The sequence below is a fragment of the Erpetoichthys calabaricus genome, chromosome 4 (assembly GCF_900747795.2).
Source record: "Erpetoichthys calabaricus chromosome 4, fErpCal1.3, whole genome shotgun sequence".
Classification (NCBI taxonomy): Eukaryota; Metazoa; Chordata; class Cladistia; order Polypteriformes; family Polypteridae; genus Erpetoichthys; species Erpetoichthys calabaricus.
The window spans coordinates 278,662,671-278,689,020 of NC_041397.2; the positions used below are offsets into that span (position 1 = coordinate 278,662,671).

General features: G+C 38.7%; 2 protein-coding genes across 5 annotated transcripts in view; both read right to left on the reverse strand.

The window, feature by feature from the left end:
* Nucleotides 1–26,350, reverse strand: part of LOC114650919 (ankyrin repeat and SOCS box protein 9-like) — a 336,765-nt gene that overhangs the window by 76,222 nt on the left and 234,193 nt on the right. The window lies entirely within an intron of this gene.
* The window catches only part of fancb (FA complementation group B), a 36,171-nt gene continuing 27,520 nt past the window's right edge, over nt 17,700–26,350 (reverse strand). For 3 of the 4 annotated variants that reach the window (XM_028800852.2, XM_028800854.2, XM_028800853.2), the window contains exons 7-9: nt 24,183–24,637; nt 20,667–20,907; nt 17,700–18,421 (exon numbers count right to left, since the gene is read on the reverse strand). In XM_028800852.2, the coding sequence (XP_028656685.2) occupies nt 17,989–18,421; nt 20,667–20,907; nt 24,183–24,637 (1,129 nt within the window). In that variant the 3' untranslated portion in view covers nt 17,700–17,988. The remainder of the gene's footprint in view (nt 18,422–20,666; nt 20,908–24,182; nt 24,638–26,350) is intronic. The other variant, XM_051927214.1, reaches the window with a different exon arrangement.

A 26,350-nucleotide genomic window follows, 5' to 3' on the forward strand; every position in this document is an offset into this window, starting at 1 on the left:
TTATAAAGATTTAACTCAGTAAAAGAATAATGAAAAAGTCACGCAATGGCAAAAACATTGCATACTGTATATCAGTTTGCTAAAGTGGGCTAGCGCTTCACTGGTTTGACATGAGGTTTGATTTTTGATATTTTTTAGTCAGGTTTGGTAGCCTCCGGGTCTTCAAATATTTAAATACTTGACTAGAATTCAATGTATGAAGAACAATATAATTTGCAACAGCTGTCATTTATGCTTGTTATAAAATGTTACATTATTAGTTTAATGTTTTATTGGAAATAAATGTGCAATAATGACAATCATCAAACTGGGAACTGCTGGTGTGCCAAAATCATAAAAGCAAAATTCATGGAAAATATTTCAAGACAAAGGCTAGAAAATATAAATAAAATAGTATTAATACAATGAATTAAATAATAGACAAAATGTCACATGCACCCTTCCTAAGACAATATACAACAGAATAGAGATGGTTCATTTATTTAAAGGTTTACTTTCATTTTCATGTCATGTAAACTTTCTATAATTTCAAAGGCAGCATTTCACCCAAATGAATGAATATTGTATTTCCTTTTAATGCGTCTTAACTTTAAACAATGACAGATAAAATAATTGGCTTTTGATAAGCACTCCTGCCACCTCTATTATCTGTTCTGAATCAAAGACGGGACAAATCAGCAGACTGTGACACCAAAGCCTCAATTTCAGGACTAAAATTGTGCCCTTTAGCAGATAATGATTTCATGGAGATCAAGGAGACCAATGTGCAAGTTTTAAAATTTAAATTAAACATTACATTATGGATGAGAGATATCAAACTGAACCTGACTGGAATTATGAGACTGATGGTATGACTTTTAAATGCAGAATATGAGAAGGACTAGACTCAGGTGTCTTTCTTCACTTTGTTCATTTCTTCATGTCATATGTTGTGTTTTCTTGGTGTTCGTTCACAACTTAAATCTCAGCTGTCAAAATATGACATTATTACAGGAATGTGAAAATCAGTCCATTAAGAACTCTAAGGATGCTAATGGCTGGGTTTCAAAGGAGCTGTCAAACTAACTGCTGTGAAAATTACTGAGAACTTCAACAATTCTGCTAGGCTTTTTTGTACAGTACAGGACAGCTCTCTAGGAGTAAGAACTCTACAGTACAGTTGAATAGAGTTTAAAGGAAAACTGCTTTCACCTAGAAAATGTTGCATTGACATAAAGAAGATCAATTTCCTATTTTTCTAATTACGCAGGTTTCATTCAGATTTTGAGCTATAATATTTACTTAACCTTATCCATCAATTGTAAAATGAACAGGCATAGGAAATAGAGATGGGTGGGATCTGAAACATGAAAATCTTTGTTTAATGAGATTCTTTTGACAAGCAAATGGAAAACAGCTTTGTCTCAGCACCAGTGTAGCCATCAGCAAGTCTGAGTTGACGTAATGTCGTCTGGTGGTAAGATGGGGAGGACCACTGAGATGGCCTGAGCTCCTTCAAAGTTAATTACATGGAAAAGGTGCTATATAAATAAAATGTATTATTATTATTATTGTTATTACGGAATTAAGATTAAAGACAAATGCTGTAACAGTGCCCTTGATAAATCGATCATTGTAAAAGTGAACAGATAGCAGCATGTCGGACACAATCCATTTCCCCTATTCACCCTTTTTTTTCCATGATTTTTTTAGTCACAACGAGCATAACTGAATAAGTGGTATGTTGGCAGCACAGTGCGCCTTTGGACATGTCAAGAAGAAACTCACTGTACTCTCTGCACATGACAATACTCCTCCTACTCCTACTTCTAGTACTTTTTAATGGCAATTTATAAAAATGCATTTGAAATATAAAGGAAGCTTTTAATTCCTGAAGATATATGATGTTACCTGCTGTTTTATAATTATTTTTGAAGAAGTGAGAATTAATTTTTTTTGGCAAAATACAATTAAATAAATATTGAATATTGGACTTTGAGATTTATTTTAATGCAGATGTGCTGTTAGCAGGAATATTTCTTTTGTCACCTGTGTTATCAGTCAGCTATATCACAATTATTATATTCATGAATCCATGAACTGTTTATCCTAATTTTTAGGATTCATTTCTGATTTACGGTTTGTTTAACTTAATGTGTATTCATGTATGTAAATGTTGTATGGTAAATTAATTTACTGATACCATGCTATAATCTGCACCATAAATATAAGTAACACAATATGTTTAAACTGTCACTAACCCTTCTCTATTCTGTTTCTCTTCTTGGTTTATGGATGTAGCAGTTGGTGCCACTGCTCTACTGCCAGGCTGCTCTCCTGCATATAGAAAAGTCCTCTCAGATAAAGGAGAGTTGGAGTCATCAGACTGAAAGATTCTCTCATTAGATTGGATGGCCAGCACAGACTCCACTTTAGAAAACCCAGGAGTGAATAGGAGGCCACTTGTCCGAGGTTACGAGAACTGTGACTTTGCTTTTGACTTTCTCTTTTACAATTTTAATCTCCTCTGATCTTATCAGAAGTGAAACAGGACAGCGAGGAGGGCCCTGCCTGGCTCCCTACTCCTAACGTCATACCTCCCCCTCCCCTCGGCCCACCAGCCTCTTTCTCGGATTAGTGCAAATATATTACTCCTGCAAGCGAACTATGATTCATAGTGCAATGAGAGAAGATGTAAAATCAACCAGAATGTTCAAACAAATGATAGAAAAAGTCAGATCTAAATCTGTTAAGTAGTTCTCTCTCTAGCTATGCAGAGGTTAGGTACGCCTCGAGGCTGGCGCGTGAGTGAGGAGGTCCCCACCACCCTCCCTTCCCCTCAGCCTGTCTCTCGAATACACGAAAATAAATCAGTACAGCAAGCGAACAATAAGAGAAGTCGCCTTAACCCTTTTCTACTGGCAGACGAGAACTGCACAGAATTTATATCCAAAAAAATCAGTTTCTTTGTAGAGACAAACACGCCCACAGAGGTTTCCGCAGGAACACTCTGGGAAACTCTAAAGGCCTTCTTAAGAGGACAGATTATTTCATTTGTTTCCCATAGAAATAAATTAGAAACCAAGAAAATATCAGAGCTAAGAAGCAAAATTACTAGAATAGATGAAGAACAAGCCAGGCGTCCAAGCAAAGCTCTCCACAGGAAAAGGCAGGCCCTGCATACAGAACTTAACATCTTAACAACTAAAGAAACTGAACAACTTATTTATAAGTCTAGACATCATTACTATGAACACGGAGAAAAAGCTAATAAGCTTTTAGCTCAACAAATTCACAAACAAGAAGTTCGCAATGCAATACCAGTAATTACCAACACGAATGGAGAAGAAATTATAGACCATAAAAATATAATGCATGCATTTAGAGATTATTATAAATCCTTATATTCTACTGAGCTCAAAGAAGACAACACACAATCTAATGCATTTCTGGATACATTACAGACACCACAAATAGATGCTTTAAGTGCTGAGGAACTGAATAAACCTCTAACGCTAACAGAATTACTAGATGCTATACAGTCACTACAAAGCGGGAAATCAGCAGGCCCTGATGGTTACCCCGTAGAATTTTATAAGAAATTCTCCACTCAGCTAGCTCCCCTCTTATTGGCAACATTTACAGAAGCTAGAGACAACCAAATACTACCTCAAACATTTCGGCAAGCATTAATCACCGTCTTTCCAAAACAAAATAAGGACTTGTCACAATGTGCATCATACAGACCCATTTCACTCCTGAATAATGATGTTAAGATACTCTCAAAAATTCTAGCTAGAAGGATGGAGAAAGTGCTGCCCTCGGTAATATCACAGGATCAAACTGGATTTATTAAAGGCCGACATCTATCTTCCAATCTCCGACGCTTGTTTAATGTTATATATTCACCAGCAAAATCTAACACCCCCGAGATATTACTATCATTAGACGCAGAAAAAGCATTTGATATAATTGAATGGAACTACCTTTTCACTGCATTGGAGAAATTTGGGTTTGGCCCGAATATTTGTGCATGGATCAAACTACTGTATACCAATCCAGAAGCTTCAGTTTGTATTAATAACATTTGCTCAGACTACTTTAAACTAGAACGTGGCACCAGACAAGGATGACCCTTATCACCACTGCTGTTTTGCAATCGCCATTGAACCACTGGCAGTTCACTGCCGAAATTCTTATCAGATAAAGGGGATTGTCAGGGAAGGATTGGAACAGAAAATTTCTCTATATGCAGATGATATGGTTTTATATATATCAGACCCAGAAAACATTGTCCCTGCAATTCTAACAGCACTAACAGAATTTCAAAAGATCTCTGGTCTTAAAATTAATCTGAATAAAAGTATACTCTTTCCAGTGAATTCACAAGCATCTAATATCAGATTGGACACCCTACCTTTTACCATAGCAGATCAGTTTAAATACCTAGGGGTAAATATCACAAGTAAACATAAAGCTCTTTATCAACAAAATTTTGCCGTCTGTATGGAAAAAATTAAGCAAGACTTGCATAGATGGTCAACCCTTCATCTCACTCTAGCCGAAAGAATTAACGTTGTTAAGGTGAATATCCTTCCTAAACTTCTCTTTTTATTTCAAAACATTCCAATATATATCAATAAATCATTTTTTAAGCAATTAGATTCAACAATAACCTCATTCATTTGGAACTCAAAACACCCACGTATCCAAAGAGCGACCCTACAAAGACCTCAGGCAGAAGGTGGCATGGCTTTACCTAATTTTCAGTTTTATTTCTGGGCAGCAAACATACAAGCCATAAAAACCTGGACACAAATAAATGAACATACACAGGCTTGGTCCACAATAGAAGTAAAATCCTGTAGTACTTCTTTACACTCCCTGCTCTGCTCTCCAATAAATGCAAGTTATCGCAAATATACTAATAACCCAATTGTGCTTTACTCACTTAGAATATGGAACCAAATTAGAAAGCATTTGAAGATGGAAAATCTTTTATCTGTGGCACCTCTGCAAGAAAACCACCTCTTTCAACCTTCGCAAACATATCCTGTTTTTAATACCTGGAAAAGTTTTGGGATTAAAATGCTCAGAGATCTTTATATAGACAACATATTTGCATCTTTTGAACAATTACGCTCAAAATTCAACCTCCCAGCTACATATTTCTTTCACTATCTTCAAATTAGAAATTTTGTTAAACAGAAATTGCCCGATTTTCCCCACCTCGCACCCTCCACAATGCTGGAAAAAATACTGCTCATTGCCGAGGAATTAAACACCATTTCCACATTATATAAAATCCTATTAGAGTCCCTACCTTTCAAAGATCCGAAAGGACATTGGGAAGAAGATCTCTTAATCAATATATCAGAAACGGAGTGGAAGGTAGCAAAGCAGAGAATTCACTTGAGCTCCATATGTGCAAAGCATAGAATTATTCAACTAAAAATTATATATCGAGCTCATCTGTCTTGCTTAAAACTGTCCAAAATGTTTCCAGGGCAAGATCCAACCTGCGAATGCTGCAACCAAGCTCCTGCCTCACTGGGTCACATGTTCTGGGTCTGCACCAAACTAACATCATTTTGGACAAAAATTTTCAAGTGCCTTTCAGACAGCCTTGGGGTCACAATCCCTCCTAACCCATTAACAGCTGTGTTTGGTGTTCTTCCAGACGGAGTTGAATTGGAGAAGGACAAGCAAACTGTGATTGCATTCACTACACTTTTGGCACGCAGACTTATTCTGTTAAATTGGAAGAATCCTAACTCTCCTCTAATAAGTCAGTGGGAAACCGATGTTTTATATTATTTGAAATTGGAAAAAATCAAATTCTCAGTTAGAGGATCTGTACAAAATTTTTTCAAAACCTGGCAGGATCTGATCAATATTATTTTAGAATAAGAGAAATAACTATTACCGCATTTAATTCCCTTCTCCATCTCTTATTTACATAGATATTTATTTCTCCCTTTCCTTTGCTTATTGTTGTCTTATTAAAAAGTCCTAAGCAATTCTCCTTTAGCTAAGCTCACCTTCTCAGGGGTGGGGTTTCATTTGTCTTTAATTTGTTTGGTCATAAATTGATCTATTTATATGGAATGATTACAATAAAAATTAATAAAATATAAAAAAAAAAAATAAAAAAAAAAGAGAAGTCGCAAAATCAACCGGAATGTTCAAGCAAATTATATAGAAAAAAATCCAATCTAAATCTGTTAAGTAGTTCTGTCGTGAAAAGCAAACAGACATACAGACAGACAGACAGATGTTGGATTTTATACAGAGAGAGATTTGTGGATTTGTGGCTAATGCTTGTTTGCTCTCTGCTTCATTGCTTAGTCTTACCCTTTGCCCTTGGGGATTAACAAAGTACAGTATATCAAATCAAATGAAAAATCACTCACAAAATGTAGTATCACTCTGTTGGTATTTCTTCTAAATCAGGTTTACATATTAATACACACTAAATCAGACTTTATTAGATTTCATTGCCCTTTCATTAGCCTTTTGTTTCAGACATTACAATTTCCTTGGTTATCTTCTAAGTGGTTATCTGCTGGTGCTGCTCTGTATTCCTATAACACATAAGCGTGCAGGCTCTTCCGCATTACAGTTTGCATGTTGACATCTGGAATCCTTTTACACTTTCATTTAGGGATTTTGGCTGACACTTTATTCAGGAGACTTGTAACGTTTGAGACACAATGGGTTCCATTTCTCTTGTTTTTCAAATTGGAGAACAAGAAGGTAGCGTGACTTGCTCACAGTCACACAGTGTCAGTTGTGGGATTTGAGCCCACAATCTCAGAGGTTGAAGTCTAAAGTCTTACTGTGGTAAAGTGAGGTCCATGGCACCTTTTTAAATAAATAATCACCAAACTTGTGGCTTTAGGGAGGGGGCATGGTAGTGTAACAGGGGTGGTTCCTGGGCGTAATGCGTGTGGTCCTGCACTTAAGCACACAGGTGATGAATCATCCATGGCACATGCCACAACCCCAATTTAAAAGGGGAAGTGTATGTGTGAGATGGGAGGAAGAAAATAAAAGACAGAATGGAGATTAGTGAAGGATGAAAGCAGGAGGTGAAAGAGTCGATGAGTGAGTGAGTGAGTGAGTGAGTGGGAGCAGGCTCATTAGAGATAAGGCGGACAGCTGGGAGAAGAGCCCCTATGTATGGCCGTCACTCGGGGGCAGTCGGAGTGGGTCGCTCCCGCTGAGCTGTTTTGAGGAGTTGGGGGGGGGGGGGGGGGGGGTAACCAGGAGTTTGGATGGCTCGCCGTGGAAGACAGTGGGGGTCGAGGAGTCTTGGGGAGAGAGCTCCAGCATGAGGGCCCTGTTTGTTGGAGGCCCAAGTCTCAGTCCGGTGATGGAGCCTGTACATAGCCAGGGGATGGAAGGCAACCAGACCTAACAAAGGTCATTGTGTCTGCTGATAGAGCGACTCCTCTGCTGTGAGGCCCGTGAGGGATAAGCAGAGGAGCCACCAGATAAAAGGAGAAAGCACCAGGATTTTCACCTCATTTTAATGGGATTTATTGGGTTATTATAACCTCCACTTTTTCACGTTTTTATGGATTATTTATTTATGGACTGTTTTGAAACACTGCACTATTTATTTGGACACTATTTGTTATTTTTAATAAAGGCACTGTACACCTTTGCACCTTCCACTCACTTCATGTGGTGTTCTCATTTGTCCATCCCAGTCATGACTATCGTGTTGGGTTCAAGAGGCTCCCAAATCTGGAAGAAGGAGCATGGAGCAAGACCTGCACCGTCACACTTACCAACTATGTCACAGACCATTTCACTTGGAGCTCCTCTTAAATTGCTCTGATCGGATTGGTGAGACTTCACACACTTGTTTTAAACTCTTGATGTACTTTCATTCCTTTCCGGCCCTTTGCCTTCATATTCCTCCTGGTGCAGGACGATACCCAGCCTTGTGTAGCCAGAGTGTGTGGTGTCACAGACGCTTCTTCACTGTATGGACTGGGAGAGCAAGCGTGGGCAGCACAGTACCCCCTCCAGGATGCTAGATGGCAGCCCCCCTGGGTGGCAGTGGTGCCTTGGATTCCCGCAGGGCTCCATGGGAGATGGAGTTCTCTACAACCCTGTTGGGATCCGGGGGTGCCGAGAGGGGTTGCTGCAGTTGTTCCTGAGCCCGTGTAGGCGGTTCTTCCGCCACACCTGGAAGTGCAGCCGGAAATACTGTAGGTCATCAAACACCTGGAGCATTTTTGGGTGGGCTATAAAAGAAGCCAGCAGCCATCACTCCGGAAGCCAGAGTTGGGAAGAGAGCTTGCCAGAGAGGAGTGGAGGAGAAAAAAAAAGAGAAGAAAAAGTATTGTGTGTGTGCTTAGTGCTTGTTGGGACTGTGTTGTGCCTGTGGGAAACAGGGAAGGCATTGCCCATAGGCGAAGAAAAATAAAAATATTTTAATTAGTGTGCCTCCCGTGTCTGTCTGTGTCAGGTCAAGCGCTGGTATAGCGCCATCTGCAGTCACAGTGGGCAGTTCCTGGATGACAAAGACATTGATACCACTGACTGGCCCACACGTTCCCCAGGCCAGAAACCAAGAGAGAACCTCAGGGACTTTATATATCAGTTTGTTATTTTGGTTTCCATTGATCATTGTAACATCATTTTGTTCTCAAGGAATTACACAGTATTACTCGGTAAAGAATTTTCACTTGAATATCTTGTTTGTATTTTCTTTGTGGTATTCCTTCCATCTGCGTCTTTTGTTGCTTTAGACATGGTGATGCAGTGGTTAGCACTACTGCCTTACAAATCAGACCACATACAGTATTTGGCCACAATAATCAGTCCAGCACAGTTGGCATAGTAGTCCCTAGCTCTTCGGGACACTTAAAAGACCACTGCACCCTTATAATCCACTCAGAACTACTGTAGTTCAGTTCACTTCCTCCTTCCCCATTGACTTCTTTACATTTTGCAAAGTTCAGCGAAGTTTGTGAACATTTCCGTGATTTTACTCACCACTGTTCTCAATTTACAGAATCACCTTTTCTTTGTGGTCTCCCATTCCCATATTTTCATTTGGTCGTCCCTGTTCATGATACTTGCTGAAATGTTCTCATTTCTTTTACTTTGTGCATAAAATCTGACCTTCAGTTAGAACCTGGAAAAAGTTCATTGTCTGCTTGAGTACAAGTTCCTGCCCATTTCAAAACATTTTACCTTTCATTCTACACTTTTATTCTTGTGAAGGACAGCCGGGTCCCATGCCCGGCAGGAACGCCCCTACTGCATCTGTTCTGGGGGAGCTACCATGGACAGCTCAATACCTCCCCCGGGACGCTTGGTGGCAGCCTCCCTGGCAGATGATGATTCCCCAACCGGGCGCATGGCTCCATGGGAGATGGAGTCCTCCACAGCCTGGTTGGGGGCTCGGATGGCCGCGAGGGGGAGCTGCATGGACATTGCAGCCCGGCTGGTCAATTCCTCAGCCCCACCCGGAAATGCAATTAGGCCCAGGTGATTAAGCACCTGGAATACTTCCGGGTGGGGTATAAAAAAGGCCAGCCACCACCACTCGAGAGAGCCAGAGTCGGGAGGAGGAGGACTAAGCCCGAGGAGGAGTGGTGCTGCCAGAAGGATTGTTGCTGTGGTGAGAATTGTGCTTGTTTGTGTATTGCCTGTGAGTCACGGGGAAGACGTGCGCCCACGGGTGAAGAAAATAAAATGTGTGTGTTTAAGACATACGGTGTCTGTCTGTCTGTGCTTGGGCCCTGGTCTTTTACATCTTCTTACTTTACTTTCATTTCTGATATTTCGGGTCTCATTTCTTTTATGAATTCAAGTCATTTTTTATCCTTCCATTCAATTGTCACTTCTATTATTTACCTTTAATGCATTTGTGTTCTTCATCACATTTGTTAAATGTCTGTGCTAATCTGCCCCAGTTGCTGTCTTCACACAAAGACTTTTTTCCACCTTACCTACTATGTTTTGGTTGATCTTTATACAAGATTAGTCCTGCCTGGCCGCTGATCTGAATTGTTGTTTTTAGGCTCATAGTGTTTATTTTCTTAAGCTCAAATAAAAAGGATGGCATCTGCTTAACCATATAATAATACCCTGCTCTTTAATACTTTTTAATGTTTGTAAATCTGCTTTGCCCGACAAAGCAGTAATCTTAATATTCTTATATTTCCAAAGAATAATTTTTCTTTCTCTGAATATGATATACATTTCTAATATTAAAAGTACCAAAATAGTTTCTGCTGCTGCTTATCTAAGATAAAATCCACCTGGCTGCGAAGAACGTTTAAAATATTCTGCAAGATTTTTTTTTTTGCTTCTTCTAAAGGTCCCCTAATCGTTTATGTAATTATTGTGTATGTTTGAGGGGGGTTGCTGTTGTTTATAATATTTTTATATTGCTGGAGTTTCTGTAAATGCTAGATTTCCCCTTGAGATGTATTAGACACATATAAACAAAAGACTTTTGTGTGTGTGTGTGTGTGTGTATGGAGCAGTCCGCTCTGCTCACGCTCAACCACAGCCACTAGATGGCGCATGCGTGCACCTCACTTCTCACTACAAAACACGTGTGTGTGTGTGTGTGTGTGTACACAGAGTAGTTCGCTCTGCTCACTCTCAATCACAGCCACAGGAGTTGGTGTGAATTCCATGGAAGATGTAGAATCTTATACAAGTGTGACTTGCTCTTGGTGAGATGGCGCATGCATGCACTTTTACATGTGTCGTACATGCACATTGTACGTTCACACAACGAGCCGCCATACGTTTGCCTGAGGCAGGATCCAGTCTGTCCTGCTCAATTTGTGCTACAGCTCCACTCGACTACACGTCCATCTCAGACAAGAAATGACCTCTCCCTGCTGCCGAGGAGGTTCCACGTCCTCTGCCTTGGGTAATTCTTAAGAGTGAGCTGATGCCTCTACAAGTTCACCAATACAGTAAAACTGCTAAGGATTCTTTGGGTTGTTTTTTGTCCCGTAGACCACACACAGCTAGTAATGTTCTATCTATCTGTCTTTAACTTACCAACAAAGTTGAACTTTTGATCCATTCTAACCTGGCTTACCTTGGTTCTTCATTGCTGTTATTACTAATCACACTAGGCTAGTTCTTCCTTCATCATCATTATCCATTTTAGACATACTGTCCATCATATTGCAAGTTCAAAGTACATTGTGCACTAGAAGGCCTGCCTAGGACTGGGGGAATGTCCAGTGTAGCTGCTTCAGACTTTAAGGTAGTGGGGCAATTGTTAGGTCTATGGAGGACTCAGCTGTTTAGTTGAATTTACATGTCCTTATTTGGCTGACGCCTTCATTCAAGGCAGCATACAACATTTGTGATACAATTGGTTACATTTCTTTTGGTTTGCCAATTGGAACACAGGCAGGTCAAGTGACCTGCTCAGGGTCACATAGTGTCAGTAGTGCGATTTGAACCCACAGCCTCAGGGTTTGATGTCCAAAGCCTTAACTACTACACCACACTGCCTGCCTGAAGGCACTCTAAAAAATTAAATAGTTATAAAAGAGAAGTCTTGTATCTGATAGCACATTCTTGATGAAGAACTATTCTTCTCATCTGCTAATTTAAGAAGAAAGACGTCTCACGCCTGGACAAACTGGTGAGGAAGGCAGGCTCTATTGTTGGCATGGAGCTAGACAGTTTGACATCTGTGGCAGAGCAACGGGCACTCAGCAGGCTCCTATCAATTATGGAAAATCCACTGCATCCACTAAACAGTGTCATCTCCAGACAGAGGAGCAGCTTCAGCGACAGGCTGCTGTCACTGTCCTGCTCCACTGACAGACTGAGAAGATCGTTCCTCCCCCAAACTATACGACTCTTCAATTCCACCCGGGGGGGTAAACGTTAACAATATATAAAGTTATTGTCTGTTTTTACCTGCATTATTATCAATCTTTAATTTAATATTGTTTTTTGTATCAGTATGCTGCAGCTGGAGTATGTGAATTTCCCCTTGGGATTAATAAAGTATCTATCTATCTATCTATCTATCTATCTATCTATCTATCTATCTATCTATCTATCTATCTATCTATCTATCTATCTATCTATCTATCTATCTATCTATCTATCTATTTGTAATGTCAGGCTGTCTGCTCAGAAGACGTCTTACTTTCCCATCCTGCCTTTTCTGAAGTAGTAGACAGTTAACACTTGTAGGAGTTCTGGCTACTGTTTTCTTGAAAACTGTTTCTCCCTCTACAGAGGAGGCCCAAAATGTTTTTAGTCTACTAGCTACAGTATATTCTTTTGAGATAAAGAAGCCTGCTATTTTTTTACATTTTATTTGTTCTGCCTAAGAGAGATGATGGTCAAAAAATTAAAATAACAGAATATGTGAAAAACAAAATACAAGCCAAGGTCAAATCCAGTAATCAGAAAGAACGTTTAGTCAATCAAAATACAGAGCCAACAAACAAACAAGCAGAGATTCAAGACCATTAATTCAAAAGAAGAGTGTTAGTTTGCTACAAAATAAGGGGTTACTCTAAGTCAGGGGTCCTCAATCACGGTTCTGGGGCCTCGCGTATAACGCTGTGCAAAGAATTCACACTAAAACATTGTGTACGGACAAAACTGGAAATGTGTATATGCACAGAAAAATCCAGATGCGTAAAACTGTGTGTACACCAAGCTCCATGCACTTCCCCTTTACAAATCCCAATCAACATGATATTTAAGACACATGCACACCCCTACAGCCCCACCCCGACTCCTCCCAGAATTTCATATATTTGAATATACAAATCAATATAAATAGTTTCTTCTGTTCTGTGTTTTGTTACAAGACAATGGAAAAAGAAGGGGAAAAAAGAATAATTTCAACAAATGCGAAGTGGAGGCAAAGAAAAACATGCTATTTGTTGGCTTAAGCAGTGGTATAAGCAACAAAGGGAAGTCGATGGAGTGATACAGCAAAGGTTCAAGTTCAGAAAGTGGCACAGTGCCTGAAATAAAAAAAGAAGTGGCCAGATATCAAAATTGATGTGAAAATGTGAGTCGCAGCCCATCGTCTGTTTATTCTGTTTTAGACAGAGGAGGTCAGATAGTGATGGTGCTGCTGTTCCCCGTACATCTTCTTGTGCTGGCTGTGCATAAATCTCTGCCTTGGAAACTGCTGCTCGAACATCTGGCTGACAGACGCTGTTCTGGAGTCACTAAATGCAATAGTGGATGCTGTAAGAGATATGGCCGCTGAACTAAGTAATATAAAGGCTTACTATGTGATAATGACCACAAATTAAATTAATTGGTTAAAAAATAAACACTGCATCTGATTACCTGTTTTTACATTCTGTTAATTACATTCAAGTGAAGGTGTAACGCTGTTTGATTTGGCTGATCATTTGGTGGGTCAGGGTCCGATTCATCATACTGCGTCTATTCAGGTATGGGCAAGCAGCATGCTTGCACAATGTTAAACACGTTCTGTGGAATATAGAGCAACATATTAATAGAGCGGAAATGCATTCTATTTACACAAGCAAGTTCATTCTCTGAAGGCACCTATATAGTATAGCGTTGGTGCCGAGCGCCACAACAGATAGATTCTCTGCACTTTACATGGCTCTTTGAGGTGACTCACTATGCTTAAAAGAACTGCTTGCCTTTTACCACTCTAGTTGGAAAACTCTCCTGCTATACTGTACTTGATGCAATGCCAGCTCATTTTTTGGTGATTCATCTCTGATCTAACTTGTCCAGCGCCATAGCAATAGCAATGTGCATGCAGTTGACCACTCCAGTTACTTTTGGAAAACCAGACATTGCTGCAAATTGCACTTTGATATTTCTCAATTCAACCACAGTGTAAGGAAATATTATATATCTGGATGACAAGCAGATAATACCATCCTATAGAGCTGGCATGGTGAGACTCAATGATATTTGTGAAATATCCGATTGATATGCAAGTTCACGTTGAAAAGCTCCTGTAGCCAAAAACCCGAGGGTGGACAGAACTTACATAGGAGCAGGTAGAGCACAATTCCTCAAAGTCTGCCTTTGTAAAGCCAGACATTACTTAGTAATGAAATACATATAACCAATAAACCAGCAGCTCTCCAGCTTACGTGCTTCCTTTTAAACTTGTACATATGCACCATGAAATACCTGTGTTAACAAATGTATAGAAATAAATGAGAGAGGAATTGGAAGGAATTAATTCTGTTCTGCTTCTCAAATCACATGGATAATGTTCTCACTGTACAGTGCAATTAAAATTTCCCTTGGATAATGAAAGCACTAACAAGCCAAATAGTTAAATACCAAGTTTTATTATCAGCAAGGACTGTGTTCGAATTAGGAAACTAGTTGGAAGGAAAACCTGCCGCCACTGCGGCCTTTCAGGACTGTGACTGAGGACCCCTGCTCTAAGTCAAGCTCAGATACGCCAGAATTATTGAGATTGAACTTTGTACTGTGACTTGTTTGACATCACTAATGAGTGTGAATCAAGGAATTCCGAGACAGGTTCCTGTGTCACTAGCAGTGCCAAGTACAATACTTGCCACCTGTGCCAAAAACAAAAACGGATTTGTGGCAGAATGTCAACAAACATTCAACGTTGTCAGGAGGCAAGAAAACACATAAAAAACTGAGATTCAGATTTGATGTACTTCAATATATATATAACAGTTCTGAATAACCATTAGAACAAGTGTAAACAGTCATAAATAATCAGAAATCATAAGAGCCTTTAACAGTGCCCATTATGAAACTTTCACCTTAATTATAATTTAAATAATGTAAACATGTTATTTGAGAAAATTATCATTTTAAATTGATCTAACAGCATTAACACCCATCTTACAAAAATTAACAATATAAGTAATGGTAACATTTTACAATGAAACATCAGCCATTGAGGCCTCATACCATTACAAGGAGCAAGATATTGGGATATACAGAATGTCACCTTCAGAGGTAGGGTAGGACTGTCACGTAGCTTGCACAGCATTATGCTATACAGGAACAGTAACAAGCTAAAGCTCCAGTTTAGCTCTGTGAAGAAGGAGTTAAAGGTCACATGACCAAGAGAGCGGCGGCACGGTGGCGCAGTGGGTAGCGCTGCTGCCTCGCCGTTGGGAGATCTGGGGGCCTGGGTTCGATTCCCGGGTCCTCCCTGCCTGGAGTTTGCATGTTCTCCCCGTGTCTGCGTGGGTTTCCTCCGGGCGCTCCGGTTTCCTCCCACAGTCCAAAGACATTCAGGTTAGGTGGATTGGCGATTCTAAATTGGCCCTAGTGTGTGCTTGGTGTGTGGGTGTGTTTGTGTGTGTCCTGCGGTGGGTTGGCACCCTGCCCGGGATTGGTCCCTGCCTTGTGCCCTGTGTTGGCTGGGATTGGCTCCAGCAGACCCCCGTGACCCTGTGTTTGGATTCAGCGGGTTGGAAAATGGATGGATGGATGGATGACCGAGAGAGCACCTGCAGTACACTGGGTCAATTGACCCTAAAGTGTTTAGTACAGGGATTTCTGTTAGGACTGGGAAGAAGTGGAAGACAGACAAAGTGGTAAACCAAGCTAAGGCCCAGCTCCAGCACAAAGCCCTATTGGGGAGTGTAGCCCAGGACTTGAGAGGACATCAGCATGTTATGATATTGCTTGTTGGAAAAAGAAGAGGGATCTGATGCTAGATGAATGATGAGTGACCATAGAGAAAGAAATTAGTAGTACATCTGTAGCCATTAAGCAGCAAGAAGCATGGATGAGAGGGGAGCAGGCAATGGAATGGAATATCTCCTGGGAGTACATCTGGTAAGGTAATCCTCATAGCATTAAGATTTTGATCTAGGGAGTCCAAGGTGTCTTTCCATGTCCTTCAGACCTATTTTTATCTTACACTCACCGGACACTTTATTAGGTACACATTGCTAGTACTGGGTTGGATCCCCTTTTGTACTGGAAAACATTCTTCAGGGATTTTGGTCCATATTGACATATTAGCATCACGCAGTTGCTGCAGATTTATCTCCCATTCCAACACATCCAAATGTTGCACTATTGGAACTAGAGCTGGTGATTGTGGGGGCCATTTTTATACAGTGAACTCATTGCTATGCTAAAGAAACCAATTTGAGATGACTTGAGCTTTGTGAAATGGCAATTTATCCTGCTGGAAGCAGCCATCAGAAGATGGGTATACTGTGATCATAAAGTGATGGACATGGTCGGTAACAATACTCAAGTAGGCTTCGGCATTTAAACAATACTCCATTGATACTAAGGGGCCCAAATTGTGCCAAGAAAATGCCCCTCACACCATTACACCACCACCAGTCTGAACTGTTGATACAAGGCAGGATGGATCCATGCTTTCATGTTGTTGATGCCAAATTCTGACCCTACCATTTAAATATTGCAGAGGAAATCGAGACTTATCAAACCAGGCAACATTTTTTCAATCTTCTCTTGTCCAATTTTGGTGCATCCATGCAAACTGTAGCCTCATTTGCCTGTTCGTAGCGGACAGGGGTGGTATTCACTGTGCTCTCCTACTGCTATAGCCCATCTGCTTCAAGGTTCGAAGTGTTGTGCGTTCAGAGATGCTCTTTTAAATACTTTGGTGGTAACAGGTGATTATTTGAGTTACTGTTACCTTTCTATTAGCTTGAACCAGTCTGGTCATTCTCCTAGGACCTCAAGCATCAACAACACATTTTCACCCAAAGAACTGCCGCTCACTGGATATTTTCCCTTTTTCAGGCCATTCTCTGTAAACCCTAGAGATGATTAGGCGTGAAAATTCCAGTAGATCAGCAGTTCCTGAAATACTCAGACCAGCCCGTCTGGCACCAACAACAATGCCACGTTCAAAGTCACTTATATCACATTTCTTCCCCATTTTGATGCTCAGTTTGAACTTTGGCAGGTTGTCTTGACAACGTCTACATGCCTAAATGCATCGAGTTGCTGCTATGTGATTGGCTGATTAGATATTTGTGTTAATAAGTACTTGAACAGGTGTACCTAATAAAGTGGCCAGTGAGTGTACGTCCCAACAAGTGAACTATGGAACGTTTCCCTGAGGAATTATGTGAGGGGCATTTATAATGGAGGCATGAACAAGTGGTCAGCACAGGAATTAGTGCCAGTAGGAATGTCCACTCTTCCAACAATGCAGTTGTTTTTGTCAAGAAGGGAGAGTAGCTAAGACAGACAACAAAACATTGTGCTACTGGTTTTTTTGTTTGCATACAACAAAGGTCTGGGTGATTGCCGTTCATCTGGGGAGGCAACTGATGATACAACATAATTCCAGCAAAGCTATGACAAGAAGTCATCCTCAATTGTGAGGCAACAAAACACACCACTCTGGTTGAGCTCTCTGTTCCCTGGGAGGCCAGGACAGAACACGCCCAGGAGAGAATGAAGTCAAAGTACCATAAAGGCAGATGGAGGCGGAAGTGGAGGACAAGGTGCTTTCCTGCCAGCAAGAGGTCTGTAGGACAATCACAGAATATGAACCCCTAGACATCACTGGAGCAAGCAGACCAAACGCCATTAAAAGCAACATGGAGGTTCCAGATGGCTTTGGGTGAAGACAGAACAGTGGTGTGTAGCAAACCACTTGGACACAACAATGTTGATGAACCTCAGACAGGTCAGCTATAGGAGAGTGTATGATAGTTTGAACACACTTGATGACTCCAAGAGCTTTTAATGATGATGATGTGTCCAAGTGCATCTGAAGATGTATCTTAGAATTGAAATCACTATAAAACCAAATTATAAAAAATATATAGAAACATTTTACTGGACATTTACACAATGCAGATATACAGAAACATATAGTACTATAATATTCTTTTCTTACAGTAACAGTAGGTTTTGTTTGTAAAATGATAACTATAAATCACACCTTTTGTGATTAATACATACTAAAGAATTCTGGTAAGTGATACAACAAAAAAAAAAAGAAAATGGAAATTTGTCAGTTATTAAAAATCTCTATTAAGTTCTTCATTTTTGCAAAATGTCCAGGTTCATTTGGGACTGAGAAAGCTGCCAGACAACTTTATTTGTATCTTTTTGGGCCCCAAGTATTTTTCCCATAACTTGACTGTAGTCATTTTCATTTACAAAAAGACTCATTCCAGCTTTATTCAACTTCTGGTCCTGCTCAAATTGCTCTCGGTATTGTTCTAAGCCTGGGGTAAATTCAGGAGAGGCAGGGACTGGACATCTGCCTTCTGAAGTTAAATTACGTTTTCGCTTATTTTCAGCTGCTAAGGAAGAAAGTGAATCTCTGAGGGTAAACAGTTCTTTTTCTAAAAAGCTTGCAAAACTGTCTGACAGGTCCCCTTCTCTGTTCAACTTCAGATACTTCATCTTGCAGTAGGGAGGAAGAAACTTGTCAAGAGAATACAAACATTTCAGAAGGGCTGACTGATTTCTGGAAAAAAAAATAAAATTCTGGTTATGTCTGATCCACTACTTCAAGATAACATTCACAAATGATAAGCAAACTTGCTGTCAAAGTGCCCCAGTTTTGTACTAACCCAACACCTATTTCAAGGTCGATCCCTGCTAACTAAACATCTGCATTTGAACATATGACTAACTTTCATTATTTGTCTGCTATTTCAAAAATGATCAATAGGCTATTTTTAATTCCAGAGAGAATCAAAATGAATCGTTGTCATAGTTACAGTAAACAGAAACCAATGAAGTCTCCATATTTACTCAAGTCACAAGCTTGCTGACCAGTGAATTATACTCAAATTCAAATAACATTAACAGTGTGCTTAAATATATACAACTTACAAATACATAATGTATATGATTGAACATATATATCTTCTATGGCAGTACAATGTTAACTTATTTATTGCATTTTTCTGAACCTTTTTTCAGTGATTTTTAATCCTTTATTCAGCATATACAATTTCTTGTATTAGGAATTTGTCATTTTTCACAAACCTGAACTTACTCTCCAGAGACAAACACAGAGCTTTTTGGGGTCAGAGCATAGGGTCAGCTATTTTTACAGCACCTATGGAGCAATTACATGTTAAGGGCCTTGCTCAAGAGCCCAATGGAGTAGCATTCCTCCTGTCACTGCCAGGATTTGACGGGCAACCTTCGAATTACCAGCACAGAACCTTTACTCAGAGAGCCACCACTACGCCCTGTTGTGACGTGACATATAAGTAAAAATTTCATTGTACTGTGTACACGTCAATAAACCTGACTTGACTAATATTTTTAACTATTTTACTTAAAAGCCATTTTATTAGTAGTGACGTGCAAACTTTAGAAACACAAAGTCTAAATGTTAGCCAGTGGAAAACAACAATAGTATCTGACTCTTATTTACTAGCCAAATAGCTCAACTTTTAAGTAATTTAAAGGAAGAAATTACTACAGACTAAATAGACAAAAAAGTCAATCAACTATGGGAATCTAAATATTGTATAAGCCAGTTGAACTAGATTATAGGTAAAATAATACCAATAATAAAAAATAAGCTAGTGAAAATACCGGTTAGGGATAACAAACAAGCAACAATCACCAATTTAGGAATGCACAGCTGAATTTCACAAATATGCTTAAATCTGAGTATCAGCTTAACAGCTGCTTCAGTGAATTTTTGCACTGTTTCTCAAATATCTGGTTTCCTTTTCTGTTGCTTATACATTTATTCCAGGGTTGCAGTGTAAAGTTTTAATATTTTCAGCATAACAGAATGGAGATTAAGCTATGATATGGCAGTGCAATACATGCAATTATGAAATAAACATGAACTCAGATAAAAATATACTCTTTACCAAGGACCTGGGAATCAAAAAATGAAGCTGGTTAACAGTAAACTACCTGTATATCAATCTTTAAAATAATTTAACTTTTACATGTCAGGCAATAAGAATTGACAGACTACTTTATGTTGGGATAAATAGCTTGTTCTGATGAAAATCATTATGATGTTCTAATGGATTTCCCCTTAGGAATATTAAAGTTTATCTAATCTTATCTAATAAAAAGGTAGCCGAGAATTGACCTTACTATCCAACCCGCTATATCCTAACTACAGGGTCATGGGGGTCTGCTGGAGCCAATCCCAGCCAACATAGGGTGCAAGGCAGGAAACAAACCCCGGGCAGGGCGCCAGCCCACCGCAGGGCACACACACCCACCCACTCACCCTAGGGACAATTTAGAATCGCCAATCCACATAACCTGCATGTCTTTGGACTGCAGGAGGAAACCGGAGCACCCGAAGGAAAACCACGCAGACATGGGGAGAGCATACAAACTCCACACATAGAGGACCTGTGAAGCAAACCTGGGTCTCCTAACTGTGAGGCAGCGGCGCTACCACTGCACCACCGTGCCGCCCTAAGCATTGTTTTTCATTTTGAATTACTCAGAGCACAGGAATTTGTCTTAAAGATTTCTGATTTGAAATAAAGCAGCAAGTATTATAATCACTCCTAATCCAAGCAAAGTTAGTGTAAAAAATCTATTAAAAAACAGTACCCATCTGCAGCCTGTGAGAATGTTTACTTGTTTCTCACAAAATCTGCAATGCGAAATATTCACTGTGACTTAAGACTAATTTATAACTTACACACAAAACAAAATGTACCGAAAACAACATGTGATAAACAACATACTTCCCAATGGGACTATAGAATTACCTGCAAAAGATGTGTAAAATGCCTTCTGTTGCAGTTTTTACTTCCCAGTTAAACAAAATTAAGTTTGCAATGTCTGAACTAGTATGGATGTAATAATCAGGATTCAAGGATAATTTTTCACACTTCATTGCTTGAGAAAACCACTGTGTAAGATCAGTCAGCATGTGGTTGTAGGAAATGATTTGAAAACACCATTTTTTTGACACTGCCATAATGCTGTAGAAATCTTCAAAGGCTTCACCTAAGAAGCAAAAATTGATGAAACAAGGGTAACAGTGTATGTTTCTTGTTACTACATTCCATTACATAAAATAAAAATATGTAAATTCAGTTGAAAACTAAACACACTCTTTACATTATTTATGCAGTACTTAAGTTATACTCATTTAGAAAGTAAAACATTTGATTAAAAAAAATATAAAAGGCAAATAAGAAGCAGAAACCAAGAAAATGAGTACAATAAACACTGTATAATCCTTTTACTCCAAACCACCAATAAGCTAAATAATCTGTTTTAATACAGTATATGGAACTTTCAAATCTTTAAAGGTGCCCATAAAGTGATTTATTTTGAGAGTAGATCAGAATTTTTGTGTGGAGGAGGAATGTGTCTGCCTCCTTGATCCTAATGGCTATGCTGTTCAGAACCTTGGCAAAATGGTTTTAAAGGAAGAGGACAGACAAAGAATGATTAAAAATATGACCCCTCTAGAACAGCTATGGGTGGAAACCTAGGACATGATGGCGAATATTGAAAGCTTTTATGCCACTGGAGTTTAATGAGGTAATTCAGAATCAATTTTGGGAATCCTAAAAGTGGCTCTGGTAAACATTTTAATGATTCGGCAAGGACAAATGAGGGGTGGACTGTCTTTAGGAAGGGTGTGATACAATAATCTCACCTAAATCTGTAATCACAGGTGGAAGACACACTTTGAGAAATTCCAAATTCATGTCTTTAGAAAATACAACACAAGAATTATGTCTTGGGACTAGGGCCATTTCTGTGGCTGACTTCACTGTGGTGGTTAAAAAGGAATGTAGTGGGAAGCCCACTGCAATGGATACTATTTGGTCAGAAATACTGAAACCACCGGCTATTCCAGAAAAATCAAGTTCAAAACATCACTCTAATGTTTTCAAGAAGAACAAGAACTTGGGAATGGATAAGTGGTGTAGTCCGAGTTTTTTTCCCCAAAACGTTATATATGCAGGTATGTTCCAATTTCCCAGGAATAACACTTCTCAGTTTCCCAGGGAAACTGATTGCTGGGATACTACTATAGAGACTCTGGAAACAGCGGAGCCTCTGAACCAAAAGAAGCACTGCAGATTTTACCTAGCCTTGGAGAAAAAGACGGTCTTTGTCTATAAACAAATTTTTAAAGAGTTTAAGAGATGTTACATATTCTGTTTATACTTGTTTTGTAGAGTTGTTAAAACCTTGTAACTTGTGTAACCTTGTGTGCTTCATGGTGTACTGAAGAGGGTAGTACAGTAATTTTGGGTTCATGGGCAAAAGTGTTCCATTGATCCTAGTATTTGTGTAAACAGAGTTGTGTTTGTGTACTTGGTCTTAAGGCAAATTCATTTGACATTGATATGGGACTCCTCCAGAGATTCATTTTTCCACCTTAAAGGATGGCTTTGTATTTTTCAAGTCAAAGTTATTTCTTTACAAACACTGTATATATGCATTTGCAAAAACAATATTGTGCTGTAAAGTTAAGTGTGTTGTAGAACTTTTCAAAAAATATTTTGCTCTCACTTGTGCTTCACAATGGAGGTTAATGGGGCATGGGGCATCATCAGAAAATAAAAGCTTAAAAACTTACTAAACTATGGGGGCTTTTCCCCCCTGCTTGCTTTGCTCGCCCATGCGCTAGCCTCTTTGCGGTTCCACCGCTCACGTATAGGGATGCGGATGTACAATTTAAACAAATTTTAATTTCCATTTGAAGTGTTACATTTGCATCAACGTGACATATAACTGCCCGTGTTTGAATTTCGTTTCTTTCTATCAAATAAAACAACTTTTTCGAATGTTTGGCTCTGATATTTGTTAATTGTCTTTGCAAAATCTATTCTAATGGGAAACTGTTAATGTTTTAATATGAATGGCTTATCAAGATCTCCTTTGTTGTCTAATGTTATCTGCAGATGTACTACATTACCTTTCCTGGATACAACCTTCTTTCTACGGTAATTTGTGCAGTGGAAGACCAGACGGTGTTATTGGTTGTGGATATTCTGCATGATATTGTAAGCTGTTGTTTTCATCTTCCGCACAATCACGACCAACTGTTTCTGCATAGTCTATTGATACGCATTTAACTATTTTGCCGTGTTACCGATCAACGTTTTTGGTGTAAATTTGTTTGACTTCCTCGTTTCTAGGTTCTAGGTTTGCCTGTGTACTCATTTTTTCTGTTTATAACCCTTCATGATGAAATTCTTCAATGACATTTGGACATAACACATCTTCTTTAATTGGGAACTTAAAGCAAAGAAAACGTTAAAATTTATAAGAGCTGAGAGAGCAGAAGTGTGTCTGACAAAAGCATTCACAAGTCTGGGAGGTGAGAGTACCATGGTCTTGTTTGAAAATGGTTGATAGGAGGGCGTGACTTGAAAGAATCTCATATCAATAATCTCATCTCACTGGACCAAAAAGTCTCGTCTCCTAAAAAGTCTCTCGCGGGACTTGAAACAATCTTTTCCAAAAAGTGTCGTCTCTTAAAAAGTCTTGTTGTGTCAACAGATTCTTTATATAATAGAGAGATATGTCAAAGACAGTTGCTGTATATTGATCCGCATCTGCGATTACATGCATATTGTAAAATAGTTTATACATTTCATATAAACGAAAAAACACCATTATGAGGTTCAGACATTTTAAAAGAAAACTGCATGCTATCACCTTCTTCTGCAATAATTTTTCACCACTCCCAGGTTTGTTTTCACTGGAAAGACCAAATCACAGTACACTTTTCGTGCCATGTGGTTGCTTTTGCTTTGATTTACTTCCGTATTTATATGAGAACTCATACAAGATAATAGAAAACGTATCTTTAATAGTACCAGGAATATGTAATAAAATGATTATTACCAGATCCCCATTGTTGTTAAACATATGCATCAGAAACACAGATGGCATTTTTTCCTGCTTCACCAGTATGTTTTTTGGCTTTTATGTTCCAGTGGTGTCCAATGCCCAATTAGGCTCTATTGTAAAGCGTCAATGAGGGCAAGATATTTTTTTAAATCTATAGAAAACGCTTAACTTTGGAACACAATTTCGCATAGCAAATGATATACATCATATTTGTGAAGAAAAAACTTTGATTTGAAAAATACAGAACTTATCCTTTAATGTGATAAAACCATTTCTTTGGCCAGATGGGAAATGTGGGAACATAACTCTTGTCAAGGAGTAAAACTAAATAAATGTGATAGTTGCTCATATTTGAACCACAGATTTTTTGACTATTTATCTCAATAAGATACTAGTTTTACCTGTCAGGAGCTCACTGTTCATCATATGCTTGGGTAAATATCTTCCAAGAGCAACATCTTCCATACTGAAATGAATAGTACTGCATTGGAATACAATTCTATCTCCTCCTTTCCAACCACCCTGAGGATTTTCCTTCAAAGTGGCATGGAGCAGCACTGTACAAGTTTGGCTACCAAAAGCCAAGAAATGTGAGAGGTCTGTAACAGCAATAACTGCCCATTTCTCACTCTTTTGGATTTGTGAAAAGGACCTTTCATCATAGGCAGAACCTGAAAATGCAGCACTTGGTTCAAACCTTTTCCTTTTAGGGTTCGGCTCTGCCTGGCATGGACGAAATGACACAAAAGGCAGAATGTTGCTGAAATGTAGCATATTACTGTTCCACTGGATCACAGGTGGAGCTGTGCTGATATCATTGCCCATTAAAAGTGATAAACTTATGTCATCCAGTGATCTGAAAAAAGTAAAAACACAATATAATAAATTGGTTCAACTGAAGTACATCATTTTCCCTGTTATTTACACAAATGACCCATTAAAAACATTAAAAAAAACTACAAAGCAGAGGATAATTTACAGATAAATTTGTTGTATTACAAAAGACCATCTTTTCCAATAATTTACATTCTCTTATTTCCAATCATGTTAATGATTACTGTATATTTGGTTGACATGAGCCTACCTTTGTTAATTCCTTAAATGCGTTTGACTGCTTGAATATGGAGAACAACTGGGTCAATATAAATTTTGAATTTCCACAAAATGCTAAAACTGAAACTGTATTTACTGCATTTCATAGGGGAAATAACATTTGTGATTGTGCTTTCCTCAAAATATTATTAATTTATTATATATAAAAATGAAGCCATCTTTATGTGAACAAATCGTTCAGGACCTTTCAGTTTTTTTAATTTTTTTTTTTTTAAACAGAGTACACACTGTAATTACAACATGGTCTTAAACAGTTTACTGAACATTATATACTGATTCTAAAGTTTCTCAGTGGGTGTACTCATATTTTTAGGAGACCTTTAATAACTATACATTTTTTAAACTGAGCATTATGAGGAAAAGAGTGACTTAAGTAAGAATATGCAGAAAGAACATAAAGAAGTTAACAATTTACGTTTCAAAATAATTTTCCTTTATGGATGCAAATGCATCACAAGGCCATCTCAGAGTTCCAATTAAGTCTACACTTATGCTTAAGATAAAGGAGGAAAACAGCAGTACCCAGGGAAATACCCACACAGCTAAAGGAAAATTAGCAAACTGAATGCAAATAGTGACCGGGCTGAGCAAAATGTGGTGAGGGCACATGAATCAGAACGGCTAAAACATTGCAGACTCCTAAAAATTCCAATACCAATTAAAAAAGATTTTTCATTCTTCAGTAGTCCTGGAGCAAACTACAAGATCCAGTATTTTATGGTCATATCAAATTCACAAGCACTTCTCTGGGTAAGGTTTAGAACACAAAATGTTTTGCCTAACAATTACTATCATCAAGAAGGAAAAACAAGTTTAGAACATTACCACAGTTAAGTATTGACGTTGAGACAAAATAACCTGCTTATACAGTACAGTATAATGTAATTTTGGTAAAACTGCATTTTTCATAATAAATAAACACAATATATCTACTGGAACTGTATCATCTTATTGATTGAAAGGAGAAAAATTAAGACGCGAGCATCTGTAGACTTTGCACCCTACGAACCAAGTAATTATTTACTGCTCTGATGCTGATCTTTCTGATCATAAAATAAGTCATTGCGATAGCAACTGCAGAGAGAAATTCATAATTAATTGCAGAATTATGGTATATAAGGGTTCCTCTAGAATGCCTCTTTCTCTTGCATGATTTGCCTCAAAAACTAATCAACATCGTCATCTCATAACAAGCTTAAGTTTTGAGTTTGATATTTTTCCATCCAGCTGTTTTAGCTCTAGACCATCCTCAAGAAACTAACACACAGATACATACCCATCATCCAGAGATCAATGTTTTTGGTATCAGGGGACCCTAAAATATCAAGATCTGTTGAAAACCGGAAATCAAAATTTTTGACGAATCTAAAGCTTTCGCTTCTTCCTATAGACAATAAAACAGTTAACTAAAAAGCAAGTAGTACATTGTATAACCCGGTATTTTAAATAGAACACT